This window comes from Desmodus rotundus, chromosome 12, assembly GCF_022682495.2.
Source record: "Desmodus rotundus isolate HL8 chromosome 12, HLdesRot8A.1, whole genome shotgun sequence".
Taxonomy (NCBI): domain Eukaryota; kingdom Metazoa; phylum Chordata; class Mammalia; order Chiroptera; family Phyllostomidae; genus Desmodus; species Desmodus rotundus.
The window spans coordinates 46,989,514-47,007,256 of NC_071398.1; the positions used below are offsets into that span (position 1 = coordinate 46,989,514).

A 17,743-nucleotide genomic window follows, 5' to 3' on the forward strand; every position below is an offset into this window, starting at 1 on the left:
CCCGACACGGAAGTGACTCCGGGGACTACAACTCCCACAAGGCATCGGGCTGTCTTGCCTAGGCTCTCAGAACCCCATGCAACAGCTCTGCCCCAAGCATCTCCGGCTGCTGATCCAGCTTGGCCTACAACTCCCAGAAATCCTTGTGCCCCGCCCCCCAGCCTCGTGCTCGCCTACCAGGCCCCAAATACCCTGTTTCCTTTCTGCGCCTGCGCACAGACTTGGGACACAGCGGTTGTGTATTTCGTTTGCTGTGATAAAGGACAATTGCGGTGCAGGATTGTTGAAAGGCCAAGAGGCTGCATTGGGATTATCTGCTTTTGTGGGATTTTCATGGGCTCTGGTGGGGTTGCGTGTGGAAATTGCAAGTGGGAGTGCGGGGGTTGGGCGCCAGGGTAAAAAGCACGAGAAAGCGCCTGCGCAGGGCAGACATTCCGAGGGTGGGGGCTCGGAGTGGGTTTCTGCCTGCTAGCGGAGGCGGTAATGGTGGCATGAGCCTGTCAAATGGGGAGAGGGAGCAGTGTGCGAGCTGAGGGCTTTGCACGTGCGTCAACTGTTAGTGACTTTGGTTGGGGTGCGGGGTGCGGGGTCTCTGTATATGCGCCTGGCTGGCTTTGGGTGTGGGTGAGATTGCGATCCACTGCACAGGCCCGGGCCAGAGAACCTGGTACACACTTTCGTCATATGGAGGTGGAGCTCGATGATGGAGGGCAAGAAAGACAGGTCCTGACGGGACCAGGAGACTCTACAGACCCTGACTCCGAGACTGAGGGGTCCAAAGGCACAGACCCCTGAAGTCCTGTAGTCCTGAGAGTCCAGAATCATGGAGACTCGGGGTTCCAGGAACCCAAGGGCCTGGAGACTTGGACCCTCTAGACAGACAGGTCCAAAGGCATAGACCCTTCTTTCCAACCCAGGAGCCCCAAGGCCTGGAGACACATCTCTGAGATCCAAGCAGCTGAGAAAACCAGGGCTGCAGAGACAACTTTCCCCGGTCCAGACCCAGGGGCCTGGAAACTCCATCTCCCCTCCAGTGACCAAAAGTGTCTGCGACCCTGAAACTAAAATCTGGGGGGCCTAAGGAGTCCAAAAACCCAGATCTCTGAGACTCAGGAGACCAAAGGTCCTAGGGCGTGGAAACTGAGATTCAGGCCCCCCTAAACCCAGATCTCCAGAACTGGGCCTCATAGGTCTTCATGAGGAAGGGAGCAGAGCCTTAGAAATCCCAACAGGTGCAGAGCCTGAAGGTGTGGGGGTCTGTGGTGAGTGCTGACCTGAGGGACATCACAGGCACTGTGTGGCCCATATTTTCCTCATGTTGGGAACCACGTTGCCTCCGTTTCAGGGTAGATGACCTCTGTGAGGATCATCATGGGCCAGCCCTGTCTGGTGTGGCTCAGTGGACTGAGTGCCAGCCTGCGAAGCAAAGGGTCGCTGGTTTGATTCCCTGTTGGGGCACATGCCTGGGTTGTGGGCCAGGTGTCCAGTGGGGGGGCGCACGAGAGGCAGTCACACATTGATGTTTCCCTCTGCCCTTCCCCTCTCTCTAAAAATAAATAAATAAATAAAATCTTAAAAAAATTGAATTAACAATACCGTCAAGAGTTTGGAACAGTACCTGTTGGATAGTACGTGCTCGATAAATGGTTGTGGTTCTCATCTGAGTCTCGATATTCTGTTACCTATGAGGTGGTGCCACTGTAGTTCCTACTTAATAGCTGTAGAATTCTGGCTCAGCGGTAAGTCCTTCCTCAGTCTGCCTGAATCTAAAGCAGGAATCTGTAAAGCGGCAAATATTTTAGGCCAAATATTTCGCAAGTCTGCTGTTGGAGTAAAACTATTGATGGACACAGAAAGAACCTATATGCATGACCCACAGACACAGACAACAGTGTGGTGATGGCCAGAGGGAAGTGGGGGAGGGGCTGGGTGGAGGTGGGCAAAGCAGGCAGTGGGGAATGGGGACATCTGTAATAATGTCAACAATAAAAATGATAAAAAATTGAATTTCATGCAGTTTGCATGCATTAGAAAGTCAATTCCTTTACCCCCAAACATTTATTTTTTTAAAGATTTTCTTTATTTATTTTTAGAGAGAGGAGAAGGGAGGGAAAAAGAGTGGGAGAGAAACATCAGTGTGTAGTTGCCTCTTGTGTGCCCCCTACTGGGGACCCAGCCCAAAACCTATGCATGGGCCCCAACTGGGAATCGAACCGGTGACCCTTTTTTCACAGATTGGCACTTACTCCACTGAGCCACGCCAGTCAGGGCTCTTCCCAAACATTTAAAAGTGTAAAACCATTCCCAGCATGTGGATCATGTAAAAACAGGCAGCAGACCAGATTTGGCTGCTGGGCTGTACAGTTTCCTGACCTCCGTTTTTAGTCTCCATGTTGTGCTTCCTCCAGGAGGAGGGTGTGTGTGTGTGTGTGTGTGTGTGTGGCTAAACCTTCAAGGATGTAGAGAATTTGAGGGGTGGGATGGTCATTTAATCAAGGAACAGCCTGAGCCAGAACAAGTTCTGGCAACAGTTCAATACAGGATGCATTTTGTTTTATATAACTTATGTTATCTAAACAGGTCAGCCACTTACATGCTAAAGGTGCAACATGACCAGTGAAGTGTCCTGCCCCCCACTCCAGTGAGGTGCCCTGCCCCCCAGTCTCTCCTACCTCATAGTTGACCTCAGAGACAGCCTGTCCCCTGTGACTGCCTAAGGACTCATTCCGAGCCAGGGTGCACAGAGCTTCCCCTTTATTCTCTCTGAGTCCAGGGTGGAGGTGGGGTGTCTGGGATTCCAGAGACAGCATGAGAAGTGCCCTCACTCCTCGGCCCCTTTATGCCTGGTTTCTCCCCTCTCTAATTTTTTTAAGTCATCAAGAGGGTATATGTATTTTACTGATTTTAGAGGGAGGGCGGTAGAGAGACACACACACACAGAGAAACACCAATGAGAGAAACATCAGTTGGTTGTCTCCAATACATGTGCCAACCTGGGACTGAACCTGCAACCTTTTGGTGTTTGTGACGACCCTTAACCAATTTAGCAGTCTGGCTGTGCTCCCTTCTTTTTCTTTAAGACAACCTCCTTAGAAACACCACTGATCTCCTCATCCACAAATGGAAGGCTACTTTGGGCTCCCTCTACTTCTTTGACTCTCTTTGTCCTACCTGCAAAAACCTACGTTCTCTGGTCTTCTTATATCTCTGTCCAAACTATATCAATCAATCTTCCAGGAGTCATTTTCTCCACAGCTAGGTCTTTTCTCTGCAAACTTCTCCTTAAATGAGCTCAGTGCAACCACACTGCGACTTCCATCTTTGCCCTGACACCATACCTCACCCCACACCAGGACAGGCTGGCATGGAGAAGAATCCCTGTGGATGACATAGGAAGTGGAGAGAAGCATAAGGAACACCAGCCTACTGATAAGATAGTCTTCTTGTCCCCAGACCCTTTTCTCTTAGGCAGGTTATACCCATTCACCACTCCAGGCCTTGGATCCTATGCTTGAGGGATCAGAACCCTCTTAAAGCTGGGCGATCTCTGAGCTCCAGACCCAGGCCTATTTCAGCACCACGGACAGCGCCATCCTGTTGCCTGGATGAGGGCAGTCATCCTCTCGTTGCCTAGCCACTTACATTATCACAGGCAATTTAGTTTAAGATAAGACTGGAAGGAAGGGAGAGTTTACCAAACAGAGCAAAGGAAGGGTATGCACAGACACCTCATCTTTATGTCATCGGACCACCAGGCTGAGAATTTGGCATCCACTATTTGAGGCATAATGATTCCTAGAGGGTGCAAGGTCACAGAAAACCATCCAGCTCAGTGTCTCCTATGAGCGTGGGGCCAGAACCTCCAGGACCCTGAACACTATAGGCAGTCCCAGGAGAGCTCATGTCTTGGGACGCTTGAGTGGCTTGGGACACTCAATCTGGTTCCCAGGGACCAGACTGAGGAGAGAGACAGGAGGAATTCCAGAACCCACCTTTGCTATTTTGAAAAAAATGTTTTATTTATTTATTATTAGAGAGAGGGGAAGGGAGGGAGAGAAACATCAATATGTGGTTGCCTCTAGCGCGCCCCCTACTGGGGACCTGGCACACAACCCAGGCGTGTGCCCTGACTGGGAACTGAAACAGCAATGCCCTAGTTCACAGGCCAAGCTCAATCCATGAGCCACACCAGCCAGGGTACTATATACAAGTTTTAAAAAATATGTACAAAGCTGCAGTATGTTGGGTGATAAAAAAAATAGGAGGGAAAATCAAAGACACAACTTTAAAATGAGGATAGGGGCTCCATTAGGGGGACTGGATTGTGGTGATAATGATGAGTCTGGTGGACGTCCTGGGTGGAACACAACATCCTCTTCCTTATTTATTTATTTACTTTTAGAGAGAGAGGGAGGGAGAGAGGGAGGGAAATGAGGATGTGAGGGAGAAACATCAATCAATTGCCTCTCATAGGTGCCCCGACCTGGACCAAACCCACAATCCTGGTATGTGCCTGGGACAGGAATCCAACCAGCGACCCTTCTTTCTCTTTGCAGATCGATGCCCATCCCACTGACACACGCCCATCAGAGCACAGAAAATGCATCTCTATGTCTTCAAGAGTGTTCATCTGGCCCTGGCTGGTGTAGCTCAGTGGATTGAGAGTGGGCCTGTGTACCAAAGGGTCACCAGTTCCACTGCCAGTCTGGGCACATGCCTGGGTTGTGGGCCAGGTCCCCAGTAGGGGGCGCTAAAGAGGCAACCACACATTGATGTTTCTCTCCCTCCCTTTCCCTCTCTAAAAATAACTAAATAAAATATATATTTTTAAAACAGAGTGTTCATTTGGTGATGATTCACTGAGTTGTTCTTGTGGGGGCATTTCTCTTATGTTTCTGCCCCCAAAATGTATTAAGAACACCAAATAGGTCTGAGGAGGCACTGCCTCCCATGGGTCCCCCCCAACTTTCTTGTGGACCCCTCTTCAGCCACATAGTGAAAAAGTAACTGTCTGTGAAAAGAGGTGCGTGTCTCTTCTCTCAGGACGTCCTCACCGTACCCACAGGCAGATGACCCCCAGGCTGGCATTCCTGGCTCCCTGGGTCCTGCCCCCCACACTGCTGGGAGCACAGCCTGCACTGGCTAAGCCCCAGAGGCTGGAAGGCTCCGCCATGCTCTGGAGCAATGAGAAGTTGCTCCTGTGAGATACCAGTGATGAAGACAGCCGCCACGAAGGGGGAAGTGTTTACCTCTTTTGAAATTGCTCCTTCCTTTCTGCATGCTCTTTCCCACCAACCCCTTGGTAACAGAGAATCACAGCCTCCGTTTCCCACGTGTCTTGCCAGTGGGTCTCCCCTTGATGTCCGAGGTGTGTGTGAACACACAGACTCCCCAACGCTCTGCCCCAGTGTCCCCTCTGCCCAGTCCTCCTGAGGCTCCACCTCCAACAGGGTGTGAGTGACACCCCACCCCAACTGTACACCCCACATCGCAGCTCACGCCCCAAGGAGCCCAAATACCAAAACATGTATTGTGTCCCCGCTGGACAGTGACTCCTGGGACAGTGTGTGACCTTGTGAGTGGAGAGAACACACCCACCCTGTGGATGCTGAGGGAGGAAAGATAATTGCTTCCTCAGCCCCTGGACCCAGGCCATCTCCCACATTCCCCAGTGCCAGCCTTGTCTGGGCTGACCTCCTCACACCCTACAGCCTGTGACTGGGGGATCTGGCCAGAGGGACCCATTTCTACTTTGCATAAAATGATTCCCTTTGTTCTGAATGCCTGTTCTTGTGCCAGTACCAGGCTGTTTTGATGACTATGGCTTTGTAGTATAGTTTGATATTCCAAATTTGTCCTTCTTTCTCAGGATTGCTGAGGCTATTTGGGGATATTTTGGGAGTTCCATAGAAATTTTTGGAACATTCGTTTCACAATGTGAAATATTCCATTGTTATTTTAACAGCATTTGTGTTGGCTCTTTAGATTTCTTTGGGGAGTATGGACATTTTAATGATGTTCATTCTTCCAGCCTGTGAACACGGTGTATGCTTCCACTTGTTTGTATCTTCCTCTATTTTTCTTCAGTGTCTTATAGTGTTTTCCGTACATGTCTTTTACCCTCTTGGTTACATTTAGTCCGTGTACCTTACTTTTGTGTTGCAATAGTCAATAGGATGATTTTCTTAATTTCTCTTTCTGATAACACATTATTGCTATATAAAATGGCCACCGATATATAAATAAAAATTTTGTATATTTCTACTTTGCCAAATTCTTTTATTAGATCTAGATGCTTTTTGGTGGAGCCTTTAGTGATATCGATCGATGGAAGAGAACACGGTGCCCAGAAGTCAACCCACAGCTTTAGGGCCAATTAATATTTGACAGAGGAATCCAGAGTGTACTATGGAGTCAAAGCAATCTCTTCAAAAAAGGGTGTTGGCAAAGTTAGGCAACTAAATGCGAGAAATGAAACTAGATCACCAACTTACACTACACATAAGAATAAACTCAAAATAGATAACATGTAAGTCACGAGACCATAAAAGTCCTAGGAGAAAACACAGGCAGTAAAATTTCAGACATCTGACACAGCAATATTTTTTCCCAATATATTCCCTAGAGCAAGGGCCAGGGTTCTGAGGGGTGTGATTGGGCATCTCTTACCCCTGCCTGGGCCTCAGGGCTCTCCAGGGTGGACGTGGGAGCAAATGGCTGAACTCAATGGGCTGTCCTGCCCCTGCCAGGGTCCCTCTGCAGCTTCTCCTATGACTAGTGTCATCGCTGTGACCTCACCCTCAACTTCCTGTGTGGCCTTCTGTCACTATTGCAATACTTAGTTCTAGTTTTTGAGAGACGCACCCTGAGAACCAAACTCTCCCAGAGGGAACATGGTACCACCAGCCCCAGAGAGGCTGCTGCTGCTGCTGCTGCTGTGGGACCTGCAGTGGGAGAGGGGGGCTGAGGGAGGACTGACCAGGTGGGTGTGCAGGCTCCCTGGGCTAGGGGGTGTCTGCCTGCTCTGTGCAGAGATGGGCTGAGCTCAGGCTCTGAGGTTCCTCCTCTGTGGACGGGGAGGCCCCATGTTCCTCCTCAGCTTCTGTGGTTGCCCAGCACTCCACTCCCACTGCCTTCCTCCTTTTTACACCCAGACACCTCCCAGGGGCCCAGACACCTCCAGAGATGCTGTGGCTGCTGCTGCCCCTGCTGTGGGCAGGTGAGTGCCTGAGGGTCTGTGTGGGGTAGGTAGTGTGGGGGCTGTGGCTGACCCTTTCTTCTCTGCAGGGGCCCTGGCTCCAGATCCCAGAAACCCCCAGCAAAGGCAGAAGTCCCTGACAGTGCTGGACTGGGTGACTGTGCAGGAGTCGGTGACTGTGCAGGAGGGCCTGTGTGTCTCTGTGGCCTGCAATGTGTCCTACCGCCACTTAGGCTGGACTGAGTCTGACCCAGCTTATGGCTTCTGGTTCCGGGAAGGAGCTGTTAGAAACCAGGCTGCTCTAGTGGCCACAAACAAAGGAGATCGTAAAGTGCAGGAGTGGGCCCAGGGCCGATTCCTCCTCTGTGGAGACCCCGGGAACTACAGCTGCTCCCTGGACATCAGAGATGCCAGGAAGACAGATAGCGGGTCATACTATTTTCGGGTGGAGAGAGGACCTACGCTGAAATACTCTTTCCTACAGAACAAGCTCACCGTGAGTGTGACGGGTAAGGAACGGTCTCCTGGAGAGGCCACAGGGGAAGTCTAAGTGACCCTGGGGCAGGGTTGGGATGGCCCCATCCTGGGAGGTGACTGGGGGTAGAGTGTGTTGGGACTCAGAGGGAGGAGCTGGACCAAAGCCTAAGGTTTCTCTCATGGCCGCACATGGGACCCTCGTCCTGATCCCTTGTCCCCCCTTCTCCTCACCAGACCTGACCCACACACCTGACATCCTCATCCCGGGGACCCTGGAGTCCGGCCGTCCCATGGACCTGACCTGCTCTGTGCCCTGGGCCTGTGAAGGGGGCACGCCCCCCCTCTTCTCCTGGACCTCAGCTACTCACCCCTCCCTGGTCCCCAGCAACCACAACTCCTCAGTGCTCACCCTCACCCCCCGGCCCCAGGACAATGGTGCCACACTGACCTGTGAGGTGACCTTGCCTGGTCCCAGAGTGACCAAGATGAGGACTGTCCACCTCAATGTGTCCTGTGAGAACTGGACCCAATATGGGGTCTCTGCTGGGGGTCCTGATGGCAGCAGGATGGGTGGAGGTCAGGGCCTCAGACACTGGGTGCTGGTCCTGAATCTGCTCTGGGATGGGGTCATGGGCATGCCCGCTTCCTCCTTTTCCCCATTTGAGAAGCTTCTGGGGACAAAGAGCCAATGTCTCCCTGACCTCACCACTGACTTCGGCCCCATTGTCTTTCTATCCCAGACTCTCCACAGAACTTGACTGTCACTCTCTTCCGAGGAAACAGCACAGGTAGGAAGAAGCTCGTCATGGGCTGTGGGGAGCAGAGCCTCTTCCAAACCAGGGCAGCGTGGGTCCTCCCTCATCCTGAAGTCTCCCCAGTGACCAGCCTCCCCCAAGTGGGTGAACCCAGTGTCCCTCTATTCCTCCTCCCCCATGGCCTCTGTGAGCAGCTGTTCCATCACTCCCCCTGCCCCCCCCCCCAACCATGACTCTCCTGGCCCCTATCAGCTGCACCAGAGGAACAAGGCACCACCCACATGCAGAGCAGCCTCTCAGGGCCCCTGACCCTCCTTCTCCTGATGAGTCCTCCAGGCACACGTTTTAATTTCCCTCTGATAGTTTACTTGATATATTTTGAGCAGGTAATATAGTCACAGGACCTACAGTTAAAAAGGCTCTGAAGTCTGTCCTCATATGCCCAGTCCCCTCTGGGGACCAGAACGGTGTCCACACACTGCTGTGAGCCTTGGTTTGTCCACCCAAAAGATCTGACAGGTCCTTTGACATCAGTAGGACTGACGTCCTCCTTCCCCCCCTTCTGTGGCGCACTCCACAGGGTGGAGGGGTGTGGCGGTGTGTATGTCATCTGCCAAAGGAGAACCACGGGCTTCCTCTTATTCTACTAACCTGAACTCTGCAGTGAGCTCTCCCGTGTCTGCTCTCCCACCTGTGTGTGTGCGTCTGTGGGCCAAGTTCCTTGAGTCAAAACACAGCCACTTCACGTGTCCTTCTAGTTTTGAGAGAAGTGGTCAAGCTGCTCTGCAGGGAGGCAGACAGTTACATTCCCACCAGGAGGGGTGACAGAGTTTGTCAGACTGTCTGTGCGCCTGTCTCTCCCCTGCTCTCTGTCTGCACTCTTCCTCTTTCTCTTGATCTCTGTGTCACTCTGACCCTCTGACTCTTTTTCTCCAGCACCCACAGTCCTGGAGGACGGTTCATCTCTTGTAGTCACTGAGGGCGAATACCTGCGTCTGGTCTGTGATGTCGACAGCAACCCCCCTGCCCGGCTGAGCTGGACACGACAGAACTGGATCCAGAGCTCCTTGGAGCCCAAGGTCCTGGAGCTGCCCAGAGTGCAGGTCGGAGATGTAGGGAAGTTCACCTGCAAGGCCCAGAACCCTCAGGGCACCCTGCACCTCTCTGTGAACCTCCTTCTGCCCAGTGAGTGCCCCAGGGGGTTGGGGAGGGGCTGGGGGAAATCAGCACCTGCTGCACCCTCGCATCCACCCGGCAGCCCCTGAACTTGAGAGGGGAGCTCAGCTCTGGTCTGGGCAGGGCTGTGAAGCCTGAAATTCCCGTGAGACCCCTAGTGTCCCTGCCTTCTTCCTGCCTGGCCATAAGTGTGGACTGGGGTGGAGGCTGGGAGGGAGAAGCAAGAGGATGGAAGTGGGTCTTGGGAGAGGGGATGGGGCTTGGACAAGTGTGTCTTGGGACACAAGTCCTTGCTTTTCAAGTCAGGATATGGATCAGGCCAGTGAGACACTGATAAACCAAAGAAACCTCAGCAGTCAAGAGTAGTATTTCCACAATGCAGTATTTCTTTTAGATACAAAGGAATGCAAAACTGAATGATTTTGCACTATATGGATGTACCACTTTCAGTTCCTCCATTGATCGGCTGACGCACATTTGGGTGTTTCCACTTTTTGGTTGTTAAGATGCTGCTGTGAATGTTGCTTAACTTTTCATTTCTTTATTGTTTTTCTATTGCAGTTGTCCTGATTCCCCCCCCCCACCCCTTTCTCTCCTGTCTCCCCCCTACCACCTGCTCCAACAGTTAATTCCCACACTATAATCCTTCTTCCTTCTCCATGGTCATTCATACATGTTCTTTGTCTTGTCCCTTCCCCTTCTTTCTACAACTATCCCCTTCTCTCATCCCATCGTGTCACTTTCAGTGTGTTTGAACATGTTCTCTGTTTTCTTGGGCATATGCCTGGGAGTGGAATTGCTGAGTCAAATGGTAGTTTGTATGTGTAACTCTTTGAGGAAATTCCTGACTGTGTTCCACGTGGGTAGCACCATTTCATGTTCCCATGAGCAAAGTATAAGGCTTCCAATTTCTCCACACAATTACCAACATTGTTATTTCCCTTGAAAACCAGTATAGCTGACTAGAGGATGTGAAGGGCTGTTTCACTCTGGTTTAGATTTGCATTTCTGCAATAAAAATGAGGCAGGGTTTTTTTTGTGAATTAATTGTTCATTTCTATGTAATCTTTGAAGAAAATGTTTTTCAAGTCTTTTACCCATTTTTTAATTGGTTTGTTTGACTTTTTTTCATTTTAAGTATATTTTATTGATTATGCTGTTACAGTTGTCCCAATGTTTCTCCCTTCACTCCCCTCCACCCAGTACCTCCCTTCCCTCCGGCAATCCCTCCCCTTAGATCATGTCCGAGGGTTGTGCATGTAAGTTCTTTGGCTTCTCTCTTCCCTATATATTCTTAACCTCCCTCTGCCTATTTAGTACCTACCAATTATATTTCATGATCCCTGTACCACTTCCCCCTTTCTTCCCTCTCCCCTTCCCAGCAGATAACCCTCCAAATGATCCCCATACCTGTGATTCTGTTCCTGTTCTGGTTGTTTGCTTAGTTTGTTTTTGTTTTCTAGGATTAGCTGTTGATAGCTGTGAGTTTGTCATTTTAATGTTCATAGTTTTGATCTTCTTTTTATTAAATAAGTCCCTTTAACATTTCACGTAATACTGGTTTGGAGATGTTGAATTCCTTTAGCTTTACCTTGTCTGGGAAGCACTGTATCTGCCCTTCCATTCTAAATGATAGCTTTGCTGGGTAGAGTAATCTAGGTTGTAGGTCCTTGCTTTTCATCACTTTGATTACTTCTTGCCAGCCCCTTCTCATCTGTACAGTTTTTTTTTTTTTAAAGAATTCAGTTGATAGTCTTATGGGAACTTGTTTGTAAATAACTCTCTGCTTTTCTCTTGCTGCTTGTAAGATTCTCTCTTTATCTTCAACCCCCGGCATTTTAATTATGATGTGTCTTGGTGTGGTCTTCTTTGGGTCCAGTTTGGTTGGGACTCTCTGTGCTTCCTGGACTTATATGTTTATTTCCTTCACCAAATTAGGGAAGTTTTCTTTCATTATTTTTTCAAATAGATTTCCAACTTCTTGCCCATTTTCTTCTCCTTCTGGCACCCCTATGATGTGAATGTTGGACCTCTTGAAGTTGTCCCAGAGGCTGCTTATACCACTCTCAATTTTTTGGATTCTTTTTTCTTCTTGTTTTCTGATTGGTTGTTTTTTTGCTTCCTTATGTTCCAAATCATTGATTTGATTTTTGGCTTCATCCACTGCACTTTTGTTCTCCTGTGAATTGTTCTTTATTTCAATTAATGAATCCTTCATTTCTGACTGGATCTTTTTTATGGTGCTGAGGTCCTCACTAAGTTCCTTGAGCATCCTTATAAATGGTGCTATGTTTGTCTCCTCATTTTGGCAGTCTCCCTGTGTTTGTTTCTATGTTTTAGGTAGAGCTGCTTTGGCTCCATATCTTGGTAGTGTGGCCTAATATAGTAGGTTTTTTGTAGGGTCCAGTGGCACAGCCTGTCCTCTCACTGAAGCTTAGTATTTGAGATGCACCCTTTGTGTGGGCTGAGTACAATCTCCTGTTGTAGTTGAGCCTTGGTTGCTGTTGGCAGATCATTGGGAGGGATTTACCCAGGCCAGTCAGCTGCAAGGACTGGCTATAAGCACTTACCACAAACTTCCACCCTCTGTGGAGGATCAACTGTGCAGGGGCAGGATGGTGGAGCTCCAACGTGGTCTGTAGCTGTCCACTGGGTACACTGGCCCTGGGATATCCCAGATGGTGCAGGCCAAGGTCAGCCCCCACTTGTGTTTTACCTGTGGCCACTAAAACAATCTGAGAAGGCTGTTACTTGTCCTGGGCCTGGAGATTCCCAGGTGAAACCAAGATGTGAATCTAATCTGGTTGCTGCTAGTGCCAGGCCTGGGGCTCACTGAAGCTCACTGAAACAAGTTGTTACTTGTTTGATAGCATTTAGGAAGTTGTGAAGCATGAGCTTCACAAGGCCAGCCATTCATATGGAAAAGCAGCTTGGGTGGACCCACAAGTTGGGTGGGACAGAGTCTCTGGTGATCTCCAAGGTGGGTCAAACTGTGTTAGTCAGGTTGATGGAGTCTCAGATATGGCACCAGCCTGCCAGCTCTGTGGCGCAGTGGAGGGAGGGCTCAGAAAAGGAGCAATGGCCTCTGCTTGCCCTGATGCGAGACACTTCAGCCTCTCCCAGTATGCCACTGGGGCCCTTCTAGGGGCCACCCTGGCACTTGAGCTCAGAGGGAGTGAGTCAGAGTAGATGAGTCCATGTGTAGGTTCTTTATGAGGAACTGTTTAGGGATCCAGAGGTTTCTCCTACTGACACAATTCCCCCTGATTTTTGCATCCAGAGGTTGTGGGTACTGACCTTTCTGGCACTGGAACCCTGGACTGGGGGGCCTGGTGTGGGGCTAGGCTTGCTCGCTCCTGAGATATCCCTCCGGAATGTTTATCCACCACACATGGGTAAGAGACCAGCCTGTTCCACGTCTGCGTGCCTCCTACCAGTCTGGATGGATGTGGTTTCTTTAAGTCTGTGTTTGTCAGAGCTCCATTCAACTCGATTTCTGATGGTTCTGAGTGATGTTTTTTCTATATTTTAGTTGTAATTTTGATGTGGTTATGCAAAGAGTGGAGCCATGTCTGCCTATGCCGCCATCTTGACTGGAAGCCTCATTTGAATTTTTGTTGTTGAGTTGTAAGAGTTCTTTATGTGCACTGGAGTTACTAATCCTTATCAATTCAGTGATTAGCAAACATTTTCCCTATTAGGTTGGCTTTTCACTTTCTCCCTAGTGTTAATTAATGAATAGAATGTTTTATTTTGATGAATTCCAACTTAGGCCTTTTATTTTCTGTGCAACTACTGAAGGGCAGGGCAGGGTCAGGGGTGAGGGCAGATGTGATCTGAATCCAGTGATGCAGTAAGGCCTGGAAGACGACCTCCAGTTTCCTAGTGGGAGTGGAAGGACACAGGATTGTGGTCCAGCAGGTGACTTCATCCACAACCTCTTCCTTGCAGCAAAATCAGGGCCCATGGCAGTGGTGGTGCTGGTGGCCATTGTGGAAGCTGTTGTCAAGACCCTGCTCCTCCTGCTCTGCCTCCTCATCCTCATGTGAGCTCTTCCCCAGGGGGGAGGGAGGCGAGGGGAGGGCAGGGAGCATGTGGCTGAATCCAGAATCAGGGCTGGGGATCCCAAAAAATCAGGGGTGGGGCTGTCTTGAGTTAAGCGTTGGTGGTTGAGGACTCCCCATGGATAGTCACTGTGAGGGTCCTGGCTGGGAGGTACCTGCTGTGCTTCAGATAATCTGTGGGGCCAGATCAGCCCTCTCCTACTTCGATCTCCCTCCATTTCCTGGACAGAGAACAGAGGGTTGGGTCTACTGCCCACTGTAGCCTGAACCAACTGGACTGAATGACCTTGATCTCTTCTCTCTGAGTTAGGTACCACTTGATGAAGGTGACGAGGCCCACAAAGGGCATGGAGAAAGCAAACACTGTCTCAAGTTAATCTCTCAGGTAAGTATGGTAGGTGTCTCAGCACCCAACATTGCACTGACACCTCCTTCAGGGTGGTCCCTGGGATTCCTCCACTCAGCATTGCAAAACTTGAGCTGCTACCTTGCTTCCCAAATGCACTCCTCTGCTCAGGTCACTATCACAGTGATGACTTGGCGACTGCCTTCTCTAAAACCAGGTCTGGGTGGCATTTCTCCACTTTGCCCTCCTTCCCCTTCTCCCCATTCCAGTAAGTCACTAAGACTTGTCCATCCCTCTTCCTAGTATCAGCTCAACTTAATGGCCTCTCCTCCACATCATGACCTTTGTAGTTCCTGTGGCCTCCTCTCTTCCCTGAGCTTTGAACATAGCAACCTTCCGCCTCCAGATCGTGTTTCCTGGGACGTACCATCCACTTCCTGCAGTGTTTGAACAGCAACATTTCTTCTCCATGGCCCAAGATGAGGTGCAATCAACACGGGCTTGATGAAGGCCTGGTGTGATCTGTCCCCTGCTGAACTTTTTACCAGATTCCTCCATGTCCCTGAATCTCACACCATCTCACACCAGCCAGGCCATTGTGTCTCTTAGACTTTGCATGTACAGTTCCTTCTGCTGAAATGCCCTTCCCTTTCCATTTCTGCATCTCCAAGTGCTGACCATTATTCTGGTCAGTTAAAAGTCAACTCGTGTTGTGTGTGTGTGTGTGTGTGTGTTCATGTGCGTGTGTGAATCCTGGATGGCTTTGAAAGAAACAACAATTAGCCATGTATTTGCAGACCCTTTAGGAAGTATAACTGAACACCTACTATGTTCCAGCACTCTTGTAGGTACTGAGGATGTAACCATGAACCCATCATCAAAATTTCTCTCATCCAGAAGCTGTCCTTCTGAAGACAAGAGGATAGGATGCAAATAATTAAATAAAATTATTAGAGCACATTGGATAGTCATATGTGTTTAGGGGGGAAACATGGAAGGAAAAGATCAGGTGACATGGGGGGACAATATCGGGCATCTGAGAGTCTGCACTGTTTGAGCAAATACCTGATGATGGTGAGAAAGCAGATTTTGTGTTTCTCAAAAGTACAGGATGTATTTTGTGTTAATACAATTTATGAGGGGATCCCCCAAAACAGCATTATCTTCTGGCGGGTGGGCCTTTGCAGTACAGGCTTCCTCTGCTGGGTAAGTGTTGTAGGAACCCATCTGTATCAGTGCACCAGCTGGTGTTGTTGTGAGAGGCTACATTCAGTGAATGTTTTGAAGACTCTTTAGCCTGTTTGGCAATTTCCTGATGGGTGATTTATGAGCACACCTGCCCATACTGTGCTCAGTGTTCAGCAGCTTTTGACGAAAAATGGCATGACCCACATGCTGTACCCTCTCTATTCATCCGATTTTGCCTTGAGTGATGTTTTTTTTGTTTGTTTGTTTCTTTGTTGAAAACAGTCCTCAAATGGAAATGTATTGCCAATGTGGAAGAGGTGAAACAAAAAATGGCAGAAGCACTAAAAGGCATCAGAATCGAAGAGTTCAAATACTGTTTTGAGCAGTGGGAAAAAAGTCTCGATAAGTGTAGTGCATGCAGTGGAGAGCACTTTGAAGGGGACTGAAGCTTAAATGTGTAAGAACAAATACACAATTTTTATAAATAAATTCCTGGTTTTGGGGGGTCCCTCATCATATGTTCTCTAAACAAATTAAATGCTATCACTTACACGCTATCAAGTAAAAGGCACACTAGGACAAACAGGGAAGTGTCTTGCCCTCCGGTAACTGCGGAGTCCTCCAAGGCAGCCTGTCTCCTGTGACTGCCTAGGAGCTCGTTCTGAACCAGGCTCACAGAGCTTCCACTTTATTTTCTCTAGGGCCAGAGTGCAAGTGGGGTGTCTGGGGTCCCAGAAACAGCATGAGAAGCCCCCTGACTCCTCAACCCCTGCTGCTTGGTTTCTCCCTTCTCTTTGTCTAAGACCACCTCCTCGAGGACAGCTGTGGCCTCCTCATCCACAAATGAAGGGCCACCTTGGGCTCCCTCTACTTCCTTGACTCTCTTTGTCCTGCCTAAAAACCTACCCTCCCTGGTGCTTCTGCATCACTGACAAACGCCTATCAATCAATCCCCCAGGAGCTTGTTTTTTCACAGTTCTGTCTTTTCTCTGCAAACTTCTCCTGAAACGAGCTCGGTGCAGCTACACTGCAACTTCCATCTTTGCCAGGAAGCCACACCCAACCCCAAGCCAGGATGGCTACATGAAAAAGAATCCTTGTGGATGATGTAGGAAGCAGAGAGTAGAATGAGGATATGCCATCCACTGATAAGAGAGTCTGTGTGTCCCTACATCCCTTTTTCTTAGGCAGGCTATTCCTGCTGACCACCCCCGGACATGGATCCTATGCTTGAGGCGTCAGATCTCTTTTACAGCTGGGTGATCTATGAGCTCAGGACCCGGCACTATTTCAGCATCACAAACAGCACCACCCTGGTGCCTGGAGCCCCAGGTCTATGATTGTACTGGGAGGACAGGTTTTCTCTTCATGCTGGGCCACCTTCATTGCATCGCAGGCAAATTGCTTCACAATAAGGCTGTATGGATAGTTTACTATATCAGAGCAAAGGCAGGGTATGCAGAGAAGAAACATTTTTATATCATCAACCCACCAGGCCAAGAATTTGGCATCTACTATTTGAGGCATAATGATTCCTAGAGGGTGCAAGGTCACAGAAAGCCATTCAGTTTAGTGTCTCCTATGAGTGTGGGGCCAGGACCTCCAGGACCCTGAACACTCTGGGCAGTCCCAGGAGAGCTCATGGCTTGGGACGCTTAAGTGGCTTGGGACACTCAATCTGGTTCCCAGGGACCAGACTGAGGAGAGAGACAGGAGGAATTCCAGAACCTACTTTTGCTGTTTTGAAAAAAAATGTTTTATTCATTTATTTTTAGAGAGAGGGGAAGGGAGGGAGAGAAACATCAATATGTGGTTGCCTCTAGCGCGCCCCCTACTGGGGACCTGGCACACAACCCAGGCGTGTGCCCTGACTGGGAACTGAAACAGCAATGCCCTAGTTCACAGGCCAAGCTCTATCCATGAGCCACACCAGCCAGGGTACTATATACAAGTCTTAAAAAATATGTACAAAGCTGCAGTATGTTGGGTGATAAAAAAACAAAAAAGCAAAGAAAATCAAAGACACAACTTTAAAATGAGGATAGGGGCTCCTTTAGGGGGACTGGATTGTGGTGATAATGATGAGTCTGGTGGACGTCCTGGGTGGAACACAACATCCTCTTCCTTATTTATTTATTTACTTTTAGAGAGAGAGGGAGGGAGAGAGGGAGGGAAATGAGGATGTGAGGGAGAAACATCAATCAATTGCCTCTCATAGGTGCCCCGACCTGGACCAAACCCACAATCCTGGTATGTGCCTGGGACAGGAATCCAACCAGCGACCCTTCTTTCTCTTTGCAGATCGATGCCCAACCCACTGACACACGCCCATCAGAGCACAGAAAACGCATCTCTATGTCTTCAAGAGTGTTCATCTGGCCCTGGCTGGTGTAGCTCAGTGGATTGAGAGTGGGCCTGTGTACCAAAGGGTCACCAGTTCCATTGCCAGTCAGGGCACATGCCTGGGTTGTGGGCCAGGTCCCCAGTAGTGGGCGCTGAAGAGGCAACTACACATTGATGTTTCTCTCCCTCCCTTTCC

General features: G+C 49.5%; 1 protein-coding gene across 8 annotated transcripts; it reads left to right on the forward strand.

Moving 5' to 3' along the window:
- The first annotated feature begins 6,843 nt into the window (after positions 1–6,843).
- LOC123480368 (sialic acid-binding Ig-like lectin 13) lies at positions 6,844–17,743 on the forward strand. 8 transcript variants are annotated; one of them, XR_008425706.1, is made up of 10 exons: positions 6,844–6,982; positions 7,155–7,219; positions 7,288–7,707; positions 7,910–8,188; positions 8,416–8,463; positions 9,367–9,615; positions 13,558–13,651; positions 13,981–14,055; positions 15,487–15,661; positions 17,506–17,743. XR_008425706.1 is itself a non-coding variant. In XM_053914997.1 (9 exons), the coding sequence occupies exons 1-8, from the start codon at positions 6,894–6,896 to the stop codon at positions 14,045–14,047; spliced, it is 1,311 nt and encodes a 436-aa protein (XP_053770972.1). In that variant the 5' UTR covers positions 6,844–6,893; the 3' UTR covers positions 14,048–14,055; positions 17,506–17,743. The 8 variants fall into 8 exon arrangements, 6 of the variants coding, with proteins under 6 accessions (XP_053770972.1, XP_053770969.1, XP_053770971.1 ...); XR_008425707.2 differs by lacking the exons at positions 15,487–15,661; positions 17,506–17,743 and adding an exon at positions 12,887–13,001 and having other exon boundaries at positions 13,981–14,009; XM_053914997.1 differs by lacking the exon at positions 15,487–15,661.